This window comes from Puma concolor, chromosome A2, assembly GCF_028749965.1.
Source record: "Puma concolor isolate L17-30 chromosome A2, mPumCon1.1.hap2, whole genome shotgun sequence".
In the NCBI taxonomy this organism is placed as follows: domain Eukaryota; kingdom Metazoa; phylum Chordata; class Mammalia; order Carnivora; family Felidae; genus Puma; species Puma concolor.
The window spans coordinates 36,796,832-36,819,331 of NC_141668.1; the positions used below are offsets into that span (position 1 = coordinate 36,796,832).

Here is a 22,500-nt window from a genome sequence, read left to right on the forward strand (position 1 = left end):
TAACATGGTGACTGGGCTACTTCTATTTCTTAAATGACCACATTTACGAAATAGTAGCAACAGTCCTCTTAATGATCTTATGATAAGGAATAACACGACACATTGATAAGGATGAATGTATTCAAATGAAGAAATATGAAATTAGCTGGATCAGTTTCACGTCCAATAAAATGGTAGCTCACTACTGTTTTGGTATAATAGTCATGAAAATTTTATTTAAGGCCTTTTCCAAAAGCCATAGCAATACAGGAAGCAAATTTTCTTTTAGTTGGTCAGAAATGAGAAAAAGTTTAAAAGAAAATCCTTGTGGAAGTCTTACTGTAATTCTGTTATGAAGTTATTATGATGCCAAGTACTTGTGCCTTGTTGTTAAGGTGCTTTTACTCTATACCCTGTAGTCTACCATTTGTAAACACATCTTTTTGATGTTTCTGCCAACATCCTGGCAACAAAGCAGTGCAATTTCAAATGAGCTAATTAACTTAATTGTTGATGAAGCATGAAACAGTTCATTCACCCTGTTAGCTGCTCCATGACAACATAAGAGTCTGAGCCTGTGAAGTTACTCATCTCCATAAACCTATCTGTAGCTCTCTGTTTAGATCTCTTGTATGGCAGAATTGTGCGTGGAAAATGTTTCATAAAAGATGCATATTCTTATTTGAAAAGGAACCTCTTAAAATTAAACAAAATTATCACCGTATGAAGAAATTAAGGACACACAAAGTTTTGATTTTAAGCTAGAGAAGCCATAGAATTTATCATACAACTATACAGCCATGGGTGTTTCGCTCTGATCCTGAGGGCAACAAGTAACAAAGGTAGATGAAATACAATTATTTCTGAAAACTTTGGTTCCTATTAAATTTCATCTTTTCATTCTTATTGTTCAATAAATATGTCAAATATCATTATTTAAAGGAAGTAATCTCAAGTTTGCGATTAAAAAAAATAACCCTGTAAAATATCGGGTTGAAATGTGGATATATTACATGACGCCTCATGTAATTTTACTTAAAATTTTTATTAAAAACTTGAAATTTAAGTGAATCCTGCACACGTCTCCCAATTATTAATGGCACTATTACAGTAGGGTACTATTTTTCATTCTTTAAAAAACCCCTATCGAATGACTTGTAAAATATTTTGATGGAAAGGTAAAGACGGACAGTCGCCTTCGTAGCCTGACTTCGGTCATGCACTTGTTGGAACACACAGAAAACTCAGAGGGGGCTTATGATGGACCTTTACTTCCCCCTTTCAGCTTTCTCTTGTTTATTTTCAACAGTGCGCTTGAAACTCCCCCAGAACCCACCCCCTTCCCTAAAAAAGGTACGAAACCTACTTTAAAAACTGTCCAAAATCTTCACAAATGCTTTCACAGCCTGGCCATTTGCAAACTCCATGGCCGTACAGAGTGTGAGAAGCCCCAGTCTCCTCGTGTGACGAGCTGTAGCAAAAGAACACGGCGTCAGAGTCATCTCAAAAAGCCATAATCGTTGCAGGCTGCTAGCGCCTGTCAGGTTACGATCAGTGACAAACAGGTCAAAACAGGTCAATTCAGCTCAGAGCAGTCAGAAAAATTTAATCGTTCTATTGAATAGTTCAACTGCCAAGGCTAGATGATGTTCCAATTAGAGGAGAAATAGAGCCAAAGATGACTGTTAATAAAGGATGAAAAACTAAGAGGACTGTATAATATCATATGCTAATCTTGCCATATGACCTTAATGTAACATTTACCTCTAAATAAAAAATATATATATTCACATGTGGTCAAGTGAAATAAACCTGTGTTTTTAAGAAGGTAATAGGACATCCACCATAAGATTTTTGAAATGCGCTTTTTAAAGAAGATATGAACCTTTAGGATCATTTAAATTGTTTAATATTTATGTTTGAGCCATAGTTACTAGTTACTGCTGATTTTAAAAAATCTACTTTGGAACAGTATTCATTAGCTATATCCTTCTATAATTACCAAAGACTTTTGATAAGTGAGTATTATATCAGATGGAGAGAGCCTAGAAAAATCAACCAACTTCTGCAGTATATAACCATCAAATTATCTCAATTAAAACAATAGCATGAAAGCATTCAGAAGCATACCGTTTGTTAACGATGAAAACTAACAAGAAAAATTTTTCATGATACTCAAATGAAGACCAGAAACACCACCAAACTACAGCATTCTATTTTAAAGTGTACTGTAATTAAATATAGGTTTCTTAAAAAAAAATTCTTTGTGAGAAAGAATTTGTTACAGCTAGGCAGACATTCATATTACATAAGAGAATACTATCAACCCACTACACTCCAATGTGAAGTTTAGAGCAAAATACCATAGGAGCCTGAGTCACTCTGTTAAGAAACCCTACATTTATGTTTCATCCTTTAAAAATATAGTTTTTATGTTAAGCAATATTCTAGCTTACATATTTTACATAAATTGCTTTAAAGGACTTGATTAGATAGAGCTACATGCTTGAAACAGGGGCAGTAAATGGACAAGAGCACCTGGGTTCTCCTTTTATAAAGGCAGTTTTTACACAAGTAAAATAAAACAAGAGGTTGAAAATTATCTAACATAATGTACTCAATGTTGGTAACTGAAATCAAGTAATTTTTCCCTATGAATTTTGAGTCAAATTTACTCAGAGTTAGCATCATAAGTTTATTTTTTATGTAATTGCAACTTCCCTCATGCTCCAATAATAATAATAATAATAATAATAATAATAATAATAATAAAAAGGTATACCAGATATTCTGTCTTCTGGTTTATTATGCCTGTAATTGTACCCTCATGTATATGGATTCTCTGATATCTATGGACATGTTCTTAAACATATATTAAGTACGTGTTTTTAAACATTTACTAAGGGGGATATGTATGCATCTTTAGTTATTTGAAAGGGGTTCTTAAGTTTAAAAATGGTAAAATGTTCTCATTTCAGCAATCCGGCTCATCAAAACAGATTAGCCATAAAAGTATGTCGATACAGTAATTCCATATGCACTTAATAAAAAATAACTTTCTTCAGGCCAATTCCCCACCAAATCCATCAAATCCCTGGTATTTGAGCTACTTTCTGTAATGAAAATAATATATAAGGTAAATAACCTAAAGGTTTTTATTTAATTTGTTTTACACATTTTTCCCCTGTTAAGTACAGATCATAATCCTCAGTTGTATGAATGGTGGAAGGAGAGGTTGGCGACAGATAAATACAGAACAAATCTCATGAGATTTACCTGTCCCGCCTTGCACTTAGAACTGAAGACTGTCCATTCACTATGGAATGATGGGTTATTGGTGGTGACGCTTTGGAAGTGGTGGAGGAGGTAGTCGAGGAGGAATTGTTAGTAGTGAGGTCTAGCCCTCCATGTTTAATGCCATTGTCTTCCATACTGTGAACTCCAGTCACTTCTTTCCATAACTGCTGAATCTCAGCAGGACTTAAGCCAGCTACAAAACGAAAGAAAGCCCCACTAATATAACAAGGTAAAGTTCATATAATGAGCTTAGTGTTATTACTGGATTAATGCCAACAACAAAAGTGATGTTACCAGCATAATTAATATACAATAGTAATTCACTTTACACCATCAGCACCATAGCCTTTCTCATGAATAATCAGTTATTTGTTAAAGACTACCATTTTGGGAATAGTACTGGGAATAATAGTATTGAAACTATCAAGGATTAATGGAAGAAGCCAGCAAGTTCTACTTGAAAGTTAAACTATTTAACAGAATCTTTTACTTATTGCTAGTGTTAAGTTTTTATCAGTAAGGAAATGAAAAAGAAATAGATTTTGAAATGAGATATATCAAAAGAAATGAAAAGAAAAAAAGAAGTAAGGAGGGTAAACAAAAAATTTGTCAGGGAAAAAAAATGTCAGGGAAAAACAGTAAACATCCAACTCAGAAAAAGAATACATTTGACAATTAACTTTGACAAAGTTACTTTGTTCTTTCTCAGACAGACAAACAAAATAATTGAGTTTCATTTGGAGGTCCTAAATAAGCCAATGTTCTTACCTCCATGGACCAATTAAACAGATAATATGAAAACTTCATTTTATGGACGATAGAATAAATGAGTACCCATTTTAAACAATGCCCTGTTTCAGATCATGGAAATTTACCAGATATATGAAGAATGAAAACAGAAAATCAAGGCATTTTAGCTTTTAACTCTAATTCCAAAATAAGGAATTGAGAGATTACTGTTTACTTATTATAAGTCAAATATATAACAGTACTTATATATGCCAAGTACTATGCCTTCACGGATTCTTTCCATACCTTATGCTCCTTAATCTTCACTAAATCCAATGAGTTCATAACTGTATTTCAATCAGTTCATGGATAACAAAGCAAAGTGAGGGAGAGGTTCAAAAATGTATCCAAGGTCACAAAGCTTCTATGTGGTAAAGCTTTGATTTAAATCCAGGCAGTTTTATTTGAATGCCTTTTTTCTTAAAATATTACATTAAAGGGCGCCTGGGTGGCGCAGTCAGTTAAGCGTCCGACTTCAGCCAGGTCACGATCTCGCGGTCCGTGAGTTCGAGCCCCGCGTCGGGCTCTGGGCTGATGGCTCAGAGCCTGGAGCCTGTTTCTGATTCTCTGTCTCCCTCTCTCTCTGCCCCTCCCCCGTTCAAGCTCTGTCTCTCTCTGTCCCAAAAATAAAAAAATAAAAAAAAGTTGAAAAAAAAATTAAAAAAAAATATTACACTAAAAATATGAAAACTATTGAATAAAGATATATAGGAGGAAAGGCAGTTGTAACTATGGTTGCTATCACTTATTGACCATCTGCTGTAGTCTGATGCTTTACATTCATAATCTCAATTAACTTCACTTGAAGCTAGGAATCATTCTACTTGACAGATGAGGGCATGGCATGGAGGTTTAAAAAGATGAAATATGTTACCAAATCACTATGCTCACAATTGGTGGACAGAATTCAAACTTAACGCACTGCTGCTCCAAAATCTAGGTTCTGCATATGTTACGTGCATCTGCAACATCTAACACAAGGACGGAAGTACTAATCCAATACCCCCACTCCCACAACCCAGCACACATCTACATCAGATGCTACAGTGATGCCGATCAATCAAGAGGTGTGGGGGAAGGGAGCAGGATCGAACAGGCAGGGGAAACTAGGGGAAGATAACAGAACATGATGTCAAGCAGAGTCAGCCTGCTCGCCCCTCCCCCTGCAACTAGGAAAACCATCAATCTAGACATAGTAGTAAGTAGCCCAAAGTGACAGAAGAATTCTCACTGCTCCAAACATAACTTCTGGTCAAATTATTCATCACAGTGGTAACCTTAAATTGCTATGCCTATCACAATTTCTTACAGATAGTTTTACTGAAAACTATCATTTTGGTGATTCTGGCTCCTGAAGATTTTAAAACAGCCTAAGACTGAAGAAAAGACTGGATAACTCAGGTTTCCAGTTATTTAAAACTATTTTTTTCTACATAAAAGAGGATGGTTTAATAAACTAAGGTATTACTCTGGTTATATGGGACATAATTTCTATATAAACATCATTAATTATTGCTTTAACCCAGGATTCTGAAACTTACCTGACTGTAACTTTTTGATTACCTGTCTGTATGAATTAGGTGTCCTAACAGCAAAACTCCATTAACCAATCCTTTTACATCACAGCTTTTACACATCTTCTGCATGCGAGCCCTCACCACCTCACTCTGCCTCTCTGCCCCACCGTCCACTCTTGCCTGGTGTGCAGTTACCCTTTCCTGTCTTCCTGCTTTCCCCTTGCCTTGCTATAATTTACTTCTCGTCATATATCAGCCAAAATCTATCTCTTTAAATGTAAATTAGGCAATGGCATTTTCCAGACAAAGCCTCCAATGGCTTTCCAGAACACTTAGAAAAAAACACAAGGAAAGAAAGGGAACACATAACAACAAAAAACCCTACTATGGCCTGTGAGGTGCTGGCATTTATTATCTGGGTCTTGCCTGCCTCTCTGACCTCATCTATTGCTCACTCTGTACATTTTGCTCTGTTATACTTTCTTCTGCATCTTAAAGGCAGTAAATATTTGCTCCCTTTCCAGCTTTTGCTCTGGCTGTTCCCACAGCACAGGCGATTTTGGTTATAGATCTCCTCATGACTTCCTCACTTCACTCAGATGATTCAAGGCTCACCTCCTCTGAGAGGTCTTAGACCATACTTTCAACTACTGCCCCTCCCCACCTTGCCTTCTAACATTCTCTGTCACCTCACTCTGCTTTCTTTTTCCTAACAGCGTTGTCAGTCTCTGAAACTATAATATTTATCTGTTTTACTCGTTATCATCAGTCTCCCTCTTCTGCAATTTAAACTTAAAATGGCAAGAGTAGGGATTTCTTATTTTACTTATCTATCTCCAGTGCCTAGAAGAGTGCCTGGTATGTGTTCAATAAATAGTAGTTGATTTAGTTGATTATAACAGATTCATAGAGTTTTTGTAGGCATTTTGGTTTTCACATGGAAGTTCTGTGGCTCTTGCGGGGCATACTATTTATGAGTACTTGCTATCCTGTAAGGCCAATATCTAAAGAATTATAAACTAGTTGATTCTAAAGATCGAGTGGCTGATAAAATTTTATACCTTGGCTAAAGACTCTTAGATGTTTTTAGAGACTATATCAGTTAGAGATGTTATTAATAATTCAGTTTTTGAATTTTATTAATAATTTAGTTAACCTAAGTATCCACTTACCTTTTAAAAAGCAGACTTCTATTATACTATTCATTTGTATGGAAAATTAGTGGTATCAGCATGATATCACAATGGTATGGCAACAAATACTAAGCACATAGATGTTTGATGAATAAATAACCTATTCGCTATCCAAATAATGATTCTTAATTAAACGAGGAAGGAAGTGGTTTTTAAATATTACAGATAAGGGGCAGAGAATAGATGATGTCAAAAAAAGACTCCTGTTAGTAGAAGTGGTTCCCCAAAGTGTCTGCATATTAGACTCACTTGGGGACATTTTAAAATTTCCAATGCCCTGACCACAGCCCAAACCAATTAAATCACAATTTCTGGAGGTAGGACACAGGTATCAGTCTGTTTCTGAAGCTCCACCGATGATTCCAACGTGCAGACAATTTTGGAGGAAAAATTTTAAAAGCAAACTGTCATATTGCTCATGAACAGAGTTTTCACACCTACAATTTACTTAGCTCTTTTCCATGGATACAAAACGATGAATATGAAACAACCAGCCAATCCGTTTTGTACAATTTTGAAAGTTTCGTGAGTTTTGAAGTTTTGAGGTTTGCGAAAATTAACTTATTTTCAGGCAGTAATGTAACACATTCAATACTTCCTAAACTGTGTTCTATGGGACAGTAGTCATCTGAACACTTCTAATCAGAGATCTAAGAGATCTCTGGTCTCTATCTTGGAGGCTCATGATTAATGTTAACATATACATCAGTTCCATGATGTCTAGAAACAAAAGAAACCCTTGAATCTCTTCTTTAACTCTTTGTTTTACAAATCCATTTGAGGATAAAAAGGAAAAAAAACACAACAAACTCTTTTTACAATTGCATTAATTTATTTCAGTTTTAAATAACGGGTGTGGGCTTAGGATTCATCAGGTGCTCTCCAGCCCTCCCATGAACTGCAGGCTGCCTGTTTATAAACTTAAGACTTTTTCCAAAATTAGCTTAGTTCAAAACTAAGCTTCTATTTATGCAGCCCCTTGGAACCCAACTCACTGCTCCAGTAGGTTCCTTTGTCTCTGTTTTGTTAGAAATTTACATGGTACTTCTGATATGCCAGTCACTTTTCTGCATGCTTCAGGTCTAATCTAATACCCTGAGCTACTATTATTCTCCCTATTTTAGAGATGAGGACACTGAGGAACAGGAAAGTTGAGTAACTAGCTCTAGAGCTAATGCACGGCAAAGCTCCTCACCTTTGTAGGTCATTGCCCACATAACCCTTTTTCAGGACTCCTTCCCTGGCCACCCTGTCTACAAGTTCAACCCCTACCGTTTCTAAGGTTTCTTTATTTTTTCCTATCCTGACTTAAAAAAAGAAAAAAAAATTCCCATAGCACTTAGCACTATACATTTTACTTAATTTGAAATCTAAGTTCTGTGATGGCAGGGATTTTTGCCTGTCCTCTTGACTGCTTTGTCCCCAGTGCCTCTAGGAGTGCTTGCAGTGAGTGAAAGCTCAATGTGTATTACTTAAAAGAGTTGTTCAATGACCAGAACAGTAGCAGTGCATAATCTGGGAATCAGTGGACTAGACCATCACAGAATAATAGTCAATTTAAAATCCCAAGTAAAGAGTATTCAGTTTTCTTAGTAACTTATTTCAAGGATACATACATAACAATACTAGCACCAAAAAGTTGTATGATTATGCAATTTTAAAATTCCATGACCACAAAAAAATCAAGAAATGATGATGGATGATGGCTTGGACTGGCTCTCGTTCACTGCCAGTACTACAAATAAGCATTAAAAGGTTTGTTTTTCTAGGAGTTGAATGAATAAGTTGATGAATTCCTAATCAAATTGCATGTAATACCACAGGTAAAACAATTAAATAATATTCCTTAATCCTAGATTCATAGTTTGTGGAGTATCTATTGGGTGAAAACCGCTGTGCTAAGAATTAATTAAAATTTGGTAATTCATATCTAGATTATACAGTCTTGGAGCACACAAGATTTAAAAATTCCAATATTTTACTTATTGGTAAAAATTACATTAGCAGCTTTTTCACACAAAAATAATGTCTTTTCATTTTTTATGTCTAGTAATTAATTTTTAATGTTAAATAATTTTATACATTATGATGTAAAGTAAGTCTACTGTGATTTTTTTAAATTAACTTATTTAATAGTACTCTGCTTATTTTCTAGAGTTACTTATAAGTAAAAGCCATAAAAGCAAATTTTGTAGAAGTATTTGTATCATTCACATATTTTATTGAACTAATTTGATATTTAGTAATTTGAATTCTTGAACTATTATCATGTAATTTTCACTTTCATCTTAAATTTTACATTAAAAAAAGTAGTATATGCACATGGCCAAAATAACAGAATCATAGAGAAGGTTATACATTGCAAAATCGAATTTCCCGAACCAGACCTGACTTCACGGTTCCTAGTTCTCTCCACAGGCAACCGTCATTCTGGTTTCTGGGCTATCCTTCAGAGACCTGTGTTCATTTATAATTTGCCAGATCTAACATATTATGGATTTATATTTGACTGGGGGCCTACTTTAACCTGTAGGTATAGTGCCCATCTTTAAAATGTATGTTTAATGAGAAGTGTACTGAATACATATTTTGCCCAAAAGCTGAATTACAAGGAGCAAAATAGCTATTTGGCTAAAACTGAGACAAAGGCAAATATCACCACAAAGAAGGAACTTCTGGGATACCAGAATACAGGGTATATATATATATATATATATATATATATATATATATAATATATATATATTATATATATTATATATATTGTATATATTATATATATATTATATATTATATATATTGTATATATAATATATATTATATATTATATATTGTATATATAATATATATTATATATTATATATATTATATATATTATATATAATATATATATAATATATACACACACACATATATTTATATTTACATATTATTTATATTTACATTTATATATACAATCATACTATGATTTCACTATTAAAATTTTTAGAGGAGGCAGTTTTTAAGCTTGTGATTTATTTTACAAAACAGTAATTTCTCAGCTTTCCTCACCATGGAACTTTAATGGGTCAAAGTTGACATTCTGCTTTTGAGTCTTCCTTCAAGATACAAAGAGCTGACAAAAAGAACTTTAAAAAGACTTATGGCCTAAATGGAAATAAATTCATTTTAATGTATGCATGCTGGTATATGAAACAATTCTGTGACAATTAGAATTATGATATAATTTAATATATCATTACTTACATTTCCTCAAAAATTAACACGCCTAATATTTCTCTATGTATTTAACTTGTTGTGAGTTACTTTTTATACATAAAATTAATAGCATTCATAGTTAACTTTGCAAAGTTTTATTCCTGCAATCATAAATGTACATCTAAACTTCAGCTTACTGATGGAGCTTTAGCATGTAAAACCCCAAAGGAGTTTCCCCTCCAAGTTACAAATTAAAGACTGACTGGTATTTAAAAGGAAATACTAAGATGGTAACAATAATTCTGCGCCACATGCCTTGTCCATATTGCGGTGCTGTTACCCTGATTAGATACAAAGGTGATCTATGCAAGCACATGATTACAGGTTAGGCAAAAAAATCAAGATGCCAGAAGTGATGCTGAAGTATGCATTTGGCTACTTATTTATTTATTTTAGAAAGACAGCGAGTGGAGGAGAGGGTGTGAGAGAGAGACAGAGAGACAGAGAGAGAGAGAGAGAGAGAGAGAGAATCTTAAGCAGGCTCCATGTTGAGCATGCAGCCCAATGTGGGGCTTGATCCCCCACCCTGGAATCATGACCTGAGCCAAAAGGAGCAGGATAAAGAGTAGGATGCTCAACCGACTGAGCTTTGACTATTTAGATTTCCATAATCAGAGAATGAGTCAAAGCCAAATACCTGATTTTGACTGAATACTCATCCTAACGACAAACTTCAGCACATTCCTAACTCAGCATAAAGGACATTCTTATGCTTAGAAAGATTTCACTTTATTATTCAACAGTTCTTTCATTCCAAACTCATCTAGTTCTAGAAGGTGTTAGTTCAAAATAGTGCTGGCTAGATATTCTAGCATTTTCTGTTTGGTCTTTCAGATTGGTAACAAAAGTGTTATATTTTAAATAGCTTTTATAAATTTAAAAACATGTAGAATGTTGGAATGAAATAAAGTTTTTGCCACATATATTTTAGTCTCCACAGTCATAGTAAGTCTGTGAATATATTGTGTACTGGAATACACTGACTTCTATCTCATGTCAAAAACATGAGAAGTGCACGCACAATAATTTCCTATCTTCTAACCTGGAGACAATAGTACTGGGTCATGAAAATGTGTCACTAAATAATTACCAGCTGACATACAAACTGTACTATCTATGGAGTAAATAGCTTCATAATCAGTATTTTATTTGATATTGATTTACAGATCCATCCTTTTTTTATTTGACTTCTGTATACCTACAGTCACTCTATGTATGATTTTTATTTATTTATTTTTAAATGTTTATTTATTTATTTTTGAGAGAGAGAGAACAGGGGCGGAACAGAGAGAGAGGGAGACAGTATCTGAAGCAGGCTCCAGCCTCCCAGCTGTCAGTGCAGAGCCCAATGTGGGGCTCGAACCCATGAACTGTGAGATCATGATCTGAGCCAAAGTCAGATGCTTAACCAACTGAGCCACCCAGGTGTCCCCATATATGCTTTTAGAGATGATAACTTAATTGCCTAATTTACATCAAAATCCAACAATATAGTAATATTCATGGTGACTTTAAATACTTAATATTTAAAATAATTTAAAGTGATATATTATGTCATTTTGTAACATAGAGAAAAATGTTGACGCATCTCCCACTCCTATCAAAATTATTATAATTTTGTTACTTCTGTCTCATTCTCATACACTTATTTTATATATGGTTGAAGAAGTTGGAACTTTAAAAAGTAGCCTGAGGAAGCTGTGTTAAATCATGGGGGTAAATACTTCAAATATGGCATATTTTTAAAGATCATCATTGTGTATAAATAAATCCTACTTGGTGTTCCTGTGGTTATCATCCATGGCCAATCCATCAGCCAACCAAAAACGTGGTGCAAAGTGAACTGGGAAACTGACAATGAAAATATTTAAAATATTTTTATCTGAAATAACCAAGGGTTAAGGCAGAAATAATTCAAGGCTTCCATTATCTAACAATGACTTCTTTTCTTTCTCCCATTCAGTTTTGGGATCCCAGCACCACCCCATGAAGTTCTATTCCTCTGCTGTGGCTGGTTTATCTGACACATTCTGTCTGTGTTTGGCTGATGAGTCTCCGCAGTGGCACTTTTCACACTTAGTCATCTAAGCGGTGAAAAACACAATATGACTTGCATGTATTTTGTTTAAAATATAAATATTCTGCTCAAACCCAGATGTGCTTGCAGATTTATTTCATTTTCCTCAATGTTCTCTATCTCGTGTGTGTAATCTCTCACATATTTAATGGAGAGTACAAATAGAAGAAAAGGAAAAAAAAATTCTATTTTAAAAAAGCTCAGAAATTAGAGTAAATTTTCATTTGAAAATCATTAAAATCGTTGTGTCATAATAAATTTCTTTTTTCAGCAAGATATTTGTATGTTTGCCTTGGAAGAATGTAGTTTAACAAATATATCGCACATAGACTATATTTTACTTCTGTGGACTTCTGAGACTGAGTGTGAGCAAGGGAGGGATAGAGAGAGAGGAGACACAGAATCCGAAGCAGGCTCCAGGCTTGGAGCTGTCAGCATAGAGCCCAACGCAGGGCCCTAACTCACAGCCCATGACCCGAGCTGAAGTCAGACACTTAACTGACAGAGCCACCCAGGCGTCCCTCTGTGAGCATCTATTTTAAACTTTCTTGAAATGTTTATTTCAATGGTTTTACTCAAAATCATGGTAGACCTTGCTTCTCTCTATTGAGGAGAATCTTATATCATTAGATCTTAAACACAGATTTTATGTAAATTTTACTGAAAAAAAAAACAATGGTATAAATTCATTGCTTCGGTTTTAGTGTAGTTTCTACCAAAGAAATCCATGTTTATATTGAATTAATTTGTACATACCTTTCTTTTTTTTAAAACCTTATTTCTTCATTGGTCCTCAAATTATATTTATTTTTTCAAAGAACATAGTTAGTGAATAGAACATTCATTGCTATGGTGACACCATGGTTTATTTCAATTCTCTTTGGAATGGTCTAGAAAAGTGGGTTTATGGCCTTGTTTTTCTTCCACTATTTAATCTTTACCTTTTTTGATTTCCTAGGAGTGATTCAATCAGGTGAATCAGAAGATCTGAAATCAAGGGAAAGAGGGAATTCTAGGGAAAATATGCCATTGTGATAGTAATTTGATAAAAAAAAAAAGTGAACAACATTTACTGTAATATTTTATTTTATTTTACATTATTTTATTTTACTTTTAAAGTTTATTTATTTTGACAGGGAGAAAGATTGAGAGAGAGAGAGAAAGAGAGAGAGAGAGAGAATGAGAGGTGGGGAAGGGCATAGAGGGGGTGGGAGAGAGAATCCCAAGTAGACTCCAGTGCAGAGCCTGATGCGGGGCTCAAACTCACGAACTATGATCATGACCTGAGTCAAAATCAAGAGTCGGACGTTCAACAGACTGAGCCACCCAGGTGCCCCTGCAATATTTTAAGTTTCATGTGCCAGAAACAAGATTATGTGTGTTTTAAAGATAGTTTTTTATTTGCCTAATTTTATTTTTTTTCTATTTAATTGTTCTTGATTTTATTCAGAATATCCTATTGAGTCAGAAAGATGAACATAAAATACTACAATGTGAGCCCCTTTGTAACAAATATAATTAGTCCATTTGGATTAAAGTTTGTTCCAACAAAATCCAAAAGCAAATTAGAATATGCTTTTATGAAGTTTAATGATACATGACTTTTGCCTGTACCAGTAATTTTAGCACACAAGGAGTCATTTTGTTTACTATCATTGTTTTAAACTAAGAATGCTTTCCGTTTCCCAAAAGTTGAGTCAAATGATGAATATATACAATTGTATGATTTATAGTGTTGTATTATGGTACTATCTTCTTGTATTATCACAGTACATGCAAAGTTTTCTTATCCGAAAAATAAGGGGTGCCTGAGTGGCTCAGTCGGTTGAGCATCTGACTTTGGCTCAGGTCATGATCTGGCATTCATGGGTTTGAGCCCTACATAAGGCTCTGTGCTGACAGCTCGGAGCCTGGAGCCTGCTTTGGATTCTGTGTCTCCGTCTCTTTCTGCCCCTCCCCTGCTTGTGCTCTGTCTCTCTCTGTTTCTAAATAAAATAAAATAAAATAAAATAAAATAAAATAAAATAAAATATAAAATAAAGTAAAATAAAATGGAAGAAAAATGAATAAGAATACAATTGGCAGCTTTTTGAAGCTGTAATTTACAATATATGCACAGGCAATATTACTTTAGAGAAAATAAGGTCAATATGGTCCCACGATTTAGATGGGATTCTACAAAGCATAGCTTGGAATGGAATATTCTCTATAGGAATACATAAAGGCTCCTTTTTATACCTAAGAGTGTTAGCATGAAGATTAGGAACTTTTAGGAACTTCTATATTTTTGTTGATTTATTTTTATTTTAGAGAGAGAAGAGTGCGCAGGGAGGGGAGAGGGAGAGAGGGCAAGAGAGAATCCCAAGCGGGCTCCACACTTAGCATGTAGCTCAACACAGGGCTTGATCCCACAACTCTGGGATCATGACCTGAGCCAAAATCAAGAGCCTGGTCTTCAACTTGCCGAGCCAGACAGGCACCCTCTATCTTTTTTTTTTTTTTTTTTTAAATCAGTTTTCTACCCAAACTCCTATCAGCTCACCTTTGTTAAATGGAATGTTGTTAGCCTTCCCACTGATCCAATTCCCTGCAGGTAGGTCTTCAGTGTACATTCGATAGCACCTAAACTGTGTTGCCCTTATAAATTATTTTCGGCTCTAAGACTAATAAGGACGCACTTAATATCTAACAAAACACTTGGAAGCAGTTTCACTACACACCTGAACTCAGTGTGTAGTAAAATCTCTGAGCCTCAAGAAAACGGGCCATGCAGCCATGGTAACGATCGTGTTTTAACAATAAACCTGAAGGTCATAAAAACAAAACTTCTCGAGGGATAAGGCAGACAGGGCATGAAATGGTAGAAAGTGCCACACGAGGAGTGAAGTGTGCACACTTTGTGTGTACCTTGAGGCAGCGACTGGACAGGAAGTGCCGCCTGGCCAGGTGGGATGGAGATGAGGCCCTGACGCTGAAGGCTGAGCAGGTGCTGCTGCTGCTGGAGTTGTTGCATCTGGAGAAGCTGCTGCTGGAAGACAAGCTGCTGGGCTGCCAACTGCTGCTGCTGCTGCTGCTGCTGGTGCAGAAAAGCCGGCCCCGTAAACAGCAGGGAACACATGGTCTGCACACAGCTCTCATACAGAGAAATGCACACGCTCCTTTCACTGCCCCGGTGAGTTTCTGAATGGGCATCCCATGGTCAACGTTCGAAAGCAGAATGTGAGCAAGTTCTAGATTTTCGGTTGCCTTTCTTTCAAATATTACACAGCAGCAGAGAACCAAGGAACTTGCATGAAAGAGTATGGAACGAGCTTTAGAAAAAGTATGCTACAACAAAGTGTCAGACTTTTAAAAAAAAAATTGGCTTATTGCAGATGATGATAATAAGTTTATCTATACTAAAAAAATAACACTTTATACTGACAGTCAACTTCAACAACACTCTTCTCTTTTTTTTTTTTTTTTTTTTTTTTTCCAATTGAGTAAGTTTGATCTGCAGAGGCCCATGAATGTGGTCTCTGGTGATCTATTAGTAAACTGGATGTAGCCTTCATAGGACAGGCCTGTTAGCTCTCTCTCTTCCTCTCTTCTCTTGTTGGAATACATTAAAGGCAGAATTATGTGCAGGGCAAAAAAAAAAAGTGCCCTTATTATAAGGAAAAGTACAACTTCCAATTTCGTGAGGCATTACAAGACAAACCAGAGTTCTCTGGACTCGGGAGGGTATGACGAGGCAGTCACAACTGCAGAGACAGACAAGCTGCTGGGGAAGACCTTTCCTTTTTAGTTTGGGGAAAAGAGAAACTTCTGATGCGCTCACTGGAAAACAGACTGCATAATGGAGCAAGTCATGTGGATTGCCCAGAGCCTCCGGAGAAATAAGGGAGCAATTTCTATTCTGTAGTTGATGGCTGTCTGAAATTCTATTCACAAATCCAAACAGAAACAAAGCCTCAGGAGGTCAAAACTGTTTCCTGTACGTTTGCATAATGGGCAGCTTGAAGACAACGGCTCTGATACCTGCTGATCAATTTAACTACTTCAACATGTTTTGTTTGTATTATGTTTATATTTGATGCAGTTTGCTGACAAGTGCAAGCTCGGCCTGAGAAGCCAGCTTGTCAGTTTGATTTATGAGCATATCAAACTGTAACTTTCTACTCGCCACTCCAAACCTACAGTAGCAGTTCATTAATCAGGGGCCCGTGACTTTGAAATCTGTGTTCCACCGGTTTCTCCCCTAGCCCCCCACCCCACCCCGCAACCACGGGCTACATTTGCATGCATGTTCTCTGAGCTGCACCACTGAGAAAAATAAGGTTCCCTCACCAACTTAGATTCTCGGTGAATACAAGATAATCAGTACTTTGTCCACCACAGAGCTTGCTCTTTGTACACTGTGATTCATTAGTGAACATTAGACGACAGACAGCAGCATTGGATTGTAACTCTCAAGTCCCATGCTACAAAAAAGGAGAGCAGGAGAGTTCTACTGTCACTGTTATTAAGCTGGGTAAAAATGTATCATAATGCATCTTTGACAGGAGAGCCTTGCGCTAAGAAGATCTCAGGCCGCCCTGGCCTCGAGGCACCCAGTCCCCACCTGGCACCGCTGCGCCCTGCCGGTGAGCCCGACGGCAGGTGGCTCCTACCTCTTTCGCCTGCTTGCCAGGATGCGGCGGCGGCGGGGGCGGCTGCTGCTGCTGCTGCTGTTGCTGCTGCTGCTGCTGCTGCTGTTGCTGCTGCTGCTGCTGCTGCTGCTGCTGTTGCTGCTGCTGCAAAAGCTGAAGATGTAACTGCTCTTGCTGTTTCTTGTAAAACTCTTGTAGTTGTTGCTGAATAAACCATTTTGACTTTAATAAATAAAGGCAAAAGTTTCATGTATTATAAATCTCCTAAACTCTTCTAGACTGGCATATGGTAGAGTATCCATTAAGGTTCACCTCCCAAGAACAACAAAAGATATGTAGTGGATGCAAGGAGACACATCTACATACATTTGTTTTTTCCAAGGCAGCTCTGAAATTTTCCAATCCAGAATCCAAAAAAATCCTAAACAGGAGGGCATAGGAAACCTATATTCTAATGGGCCAGAACCAAATGAATACCCTAACTGATTACATCGGAAGTCCCACTGGGATATTCAAATAGGTTATATACTCTACCATTTATAAGAACCAAATATATGGCTACATAGAATCAGGTTGTTCAATTCTGATCGGGGAAAATATTTTAATCCATCAGACGTACAGAAGAATGTTAGACTTAGAAGTAGAAGCAACTGGCCTGTGGCCATCAGCCATAGGAGACAGCAAAGCGATTAAATCAGTAAGAATCTGGGTAAAGCACATTATTTTCTCTAGGTTAAGTAAGTCTACAACATAAAGTCCACTTTATACACACTCGAGGCCCAATAAGGTTCGTATTGGAAATGCTAGTTTTGTCACTAAAAAAAAAGATAACTTTCATGGGTTAGTAACTTGGCTGCTTAACTTTGTTTTTATAAGTAGATATTCTCTATGCCTAAACACCAAGTATATTTTGGGAAAGAAAACGTAGGATGTTACCTTCCCTATCGCAACCAAATGGCCAGTTTAAATCTCATACTTCCACGAACATAAAGGAGTGCTGAAGTGTTAACGAGTTTTCAAAGCAAGAATTATCTAGAAGTCCCTTTGCACTCTTACTGGCAAGTGTACAAATCAAATGCTCCTAAGCATATGAATACTAAACTATTAATTTATTCCATGTTGAAGTTACGCCTCTCTCTGCTCTTACTGTAGACTTTGATGAATTTAAAAAGACCGAGGGATCTAAATTTTTTGATGTAGTTCTGCAGTCACAATGCGGCATGTATGTTCTTGCATGCTGATCAGCTGTCCCTTCAAGCGGAGAGTGACTGGCAAACATGCCCACGGCACTGTCGTCAGAGGTGCACACGTGCGCCACATGCCAGGACACCAAAGCAGGTAACCCACATTACCTGCTGCAACATGACTGCCTGCTGCTGCTGGAGGAGGGCTTGGAGCTGCTGAGGAGACAAGACTTGCTGCTGAAGAATCTGCTGCATTTGCTGAGGGGTGATCACCTGGGGAGTCATCATGGCCACCGACACAGGCACCTGGGCAGGGACAGAAAGAGAAGGGGTGATCATAACCAAACGTCTGCTCACCGACTTCACAGCTATAGGTCACCGCTAGTAAATCCTTTAGAAATGATGGCTCACTGTTTTGATGATATCTGCATATTACTTAACTCTTTGAAAATACTATTAAAGTACCACAGCATGTAGACACTGGCCTCCCAGAGACATCAGATTTCATCAGATGCTATCTTTACGTTCCTTACTTACCTCACATGTATTACGCTAAGATGTTGGAGCTTTGACTAGCATCGTGAAAAACAAACAATTAAATGTCAGGCTTCTCAATACTTCCTAATCAATCATCGCACCGATGTCATAGTGTTATCAACGGAAAGCCTTTGGCAATGGTTTCAAGGTAGGATTATGACAAATAATAAAGATTAAACAATTTGAAAAGTATGCATATACATATCTGTTATCAAAGCTAGTAAAAAGAATGTATGTAGAATGTACTTACGCATAAAACAATCACCATCTTCAAAATTTTATGGATATATGTATATCAAATATATAAATATTAGAAAAATACGTATAGTAATACATATTACTTCATGAGTACATGTCTCAACTCATATAGGATGTATATACACATGTGTTTCCACAAAATAGCAACCCAGACAGGTCCCCTCAAAGAAAAAATCATAAGCCAAGTATTCTTCTCTAAACATTTTCTTATTTCGAACTAGCTAAACTTATACTAGGGGGTCTGGAAGTCTAAAGATTATTCAAAGGTGATTCATTAAAATTAAAAAAAAAAGTATGTTTGCTTAAAATTGTCTTTCTCTTCTAGGTTCTGAGAATTATGGAGTCAAAAGGAAAAGCAAATAAGGAGGAAGAGAAAGAAACAGGAGAAAGTGGGGGAGGGGGCAAGGAAGATACAGAGTGAGAAAGAGCTAGAGAGGAAGTTCTAAGGAAAGAGAATGGCAGGAGGGATGAGGGGGACAAAACCTTGTGTGAAAGCCTCTGGTAGATGGTCAGCCCGGCCACAGTCATGCTGTTGGGGGGCGTTGCTTGTATTAGCCAGCATGGAATCAAACAACTTGTCAACCTGCCCAGTTTGCAACCTTTGAAAAGGCAATCACTTTCTCTCCTAGAAAGAACAATCTACTTTTACTGTAAATAAAACCATGTATTTACATAAATACTGCTTTAGAACAAATTCATGGGACAACAATGTGTCTTTGAAAACAGAAAAAAGATTAATAGACTATTTTAAATAGTCATTTTAACATAGTTCAAAGTTTTCTGGCACTTCATGTTATAAGGAAAGGAGAAATCAATAATGAAAAAGAAGTGAGGAGAGAAAAAATAAAAGAAACCTGGGGTGGATAAAGTACCCACCCCCAAACACAAACACTTCATATTTAATACTAAGAAATAACTTTGTCTTGTCTATCCCGTGCTGATATCTCAAAACATGGATTGATTAGATCTAGTTTTATGACAAAAAAGAAGCACATTGTGATGGGAAAAAACTCAGTGATTATCTGAGTATTTCTGGATTATTTTAGAACATACTGACATGTTATAGGTTACTACATTTGAATTTATCATAATAAAAGGCATTCTGAAATGTGTGCTATAAAATTAATTGACCCAATGGGTTGCCCAAGTGTTTAGTTTTTAAAACCTGAGTGGCCAGTTTACTTAACTGTTTATTTCTCAATAAACAAATATAATGGTTAGGTAAGTAGTTTAAAAAAAAAAACCTACCACAAAGATGACTTTTCTTCCACCAATTATTTACCTCCTACTATCTCTAAATAACAAGGAATCAAACGAAAATTAAGAGTCAGGGTAAGACAGAAATGTTAAGCTTCAAAAAGGCTGCCAATCCAGATAGACAAAAAGACAGACAGATACTACACATATATAGACAGATACCACATATATGTAGATAGATATTATGTATATGTAGATGGACAAATACATATAGATATACATACACATAGATATATACCTTATATAAATTCAATCATGTGATAAAAACTTGCCACACTTCTCTCATCGAAGCCCTGTATCACTTTTTAGCATATGGAGAGCTTTCACTTAATTATCTCTACATCTGGGGCCCCTGGGTGGCTCAGTCAGTTGAATGACCTACTCTTGATTTCAGCTCAGGTTGTGATCTCACGATTCATGGGAATCAAGCCCCACATCAGTCTCCACACTGACAGCACGGATGCTACTTGGGTTTCTCTCTCTCCTCTCTTCCTGTCTCTCTCTCTCTCAAAAAATAAACTTAAAAATTATCTCTATATCTATAATGAAACGTACTTCATATGTGACTGATATCAAATGCACTTTTTGAGAAAAGTTTTACGAATGGAGGACTGTCATACTGCAAGTTAGAGTTAGATTTAAGCTTATACAAACTGTAGGACTCTTTAAAACACACACACACACACACACACACACACACACACACACACACACAAACTTTGGAGTACCTGAGTGGTTCAGTTGGTTAAGCATCTGACTCTTATTCTTGGCTCAGGTCATGATCTCACAGTTCGTGGGTTTGAGCCCCCCTCAGGCTCCATGCTGACAGTGCAGAGCCTGCTTGGGATTCTCCCTGCCTCTCTCTCTGCCACTCCCCTGCTCATTCTCTATCTTTCTCTCTTAAAATAAATAAATAAACATTAAAAAAATAAAAAAAAATTAAAGAACACAAACTTTATTAAAAGTAAATAAATGTATTATATAATATGTACAGAAAATTATCCGACTCTATAGCTTGTTGCAACAGTGGCTCCTGGTGTACAGGCAAATTTAAGTAAGTATTCTACCTTTGCATTTTATTGTATTTTTATTTATTTAATTTTTTTTTCTCAATGTTTATTTAATTTTGAGAGACAGAGAGAGACAGAATATGAATGGGGAAGGGGCAGACAGAGAGAGAGCCACAGAATCCAAAGCAGGCTCCAGGCTCTGAGCTGTCAGCACAGAGCCCGATGAGGGGCTCAAACTCACAGACTGAGATCATGACCTGAGCTGAAGTCAGAGGCTTAACCGACTGAGTCACCCAGGTGCCACACAGACTGTATATATATGACAATATACAGGCATAAAGATAGGTAGAAAGACAAGCCAACTAACACATAATGAATTGAACACTCTATTTCCATAAATATGTACTTAAAACAGTTTTTCCTGTAACAAATGTTAAGTTAGATATTATATGTATTACATGTTACAGGTAGACAACTCCACTTGCTTCTTCAGAAATTAGTAATTTTCAAAATGCAAAACTTCTCCATTTCAAGCAACTCATTTTAAGTAACACATTTCCTTTGCCCCTCCTATATCACTTTTGTTACAACCTCTGTGCACTTCTTTGCTATTCCAAACTACTGGAAGAATTCACTGACAAAGATGGATAGAGATTAACTGAGTACATGAAAAATCTGTTTGGAGATTATGCTACTTGATCTGGTAAAACAGGTAAAACCAGCATCATGTTTGAAAATACATGGATACCTTTCTGAAACACACATATCTTTGTAAGTCCAGTGTTAGGCTTAAGAAAATATTCTCCTCTGGATATATAATTTTGTTCATGCAAATATCCTAATAAGGGACAAACATTTAGATACATCATGAAGCAGGGGAGGGAGAGGTTACCTCAGGTATTATCTGGTGAGAAGGCAAATAAAAGTCTGGTAGGGTCTAAGAAAACAGGAAACATTATACAGCCACCAAAGGGGAGAAACAGCTGGTTCTGAATGGCTGTCCTAGGAAAACTGTAGTCTGGCAGTTAAAATCTTCAAAAGTAAAGGAAGGGAATGGAGTCAACTTTGGTTAGGAGATTTGTCTTTCTCTCTTGGTATTTACTATACTGACAGAACTAAAATTCCCCACAAGGATGGACCAAGTAAGGGTTTCCTTTGCCCTTTTTTTATTTTCTTATAGGTGAATTAAGCACACATCTGATGTGTTGTTCTGTGTGCCAAGAAGTACTGGGTAAATGGACATAATGTTGTATTTTCTGAAAAGAGAGAGGAAAAAATTCTGAAGCGGTCCTGAAATAAGTCCAAATGGTAAAAAGTCAAAAGTATTTAGGTATTATCCTAGAACAGATGATGACTTTAGTTTAAAACATTATAAATGTGTTTATATTAAACTTCTGAATGTACCTCACTGAAGGAGTCAAAAGTTATCGAGACAAGTGCAAAGATCACGTCTCACCTCAAATGAAATCTAAAGAATTATTGTAAGAGTTATGAAAATGGTCCCCAAGTTTTA

At 36.3% G+C, this 22,500-nt stretch overlaps 1 protein-coding gene across 14 annotated transcripts in view; it reads right to left on the reverse strand.

Moving 5' to 3' along the window:
* Positions 1-22,500, reverse strand: part of FOXP2 (forkhead box P2) — a 570,611-nt gene that overhangs the window by 51,037 nt on the left and 497,074 nt on the right. For 10 of the 14 annotated variants that reach the window (XM_086692029.1, XM_086692022.1, XM_086692037.1 and 7 more), the window contains 5 exons: positions 18,094-18,231; positions 16,763-16,963; positions 15,018-15,186; positions 3,256-3,469; positions 1,346-1,450 (listed from right to left, as the gene is read on the reverse strand). In XM_086692029.1, coding sequence (XP_086548155.1) covers positions 1,346-1,450; positions 3,256-3,469; positions 15,018-15,186; positions 16,763-16,963; positions 18,094-18,231 — 827 coding nt within the window. The remainder of the gene's footprint in view (positions 1-1,345; positions 1,451-3,255; positions 3,470-15,017; positions 15,187-16,762; positions 16,964-18,093; positions 18,232-22,500) is intronic. The other 4 variants (XM_086692056.1, XM_086692070.1, XM_086692086.1 and 1 more) reach the window with 1 other exon arrangement.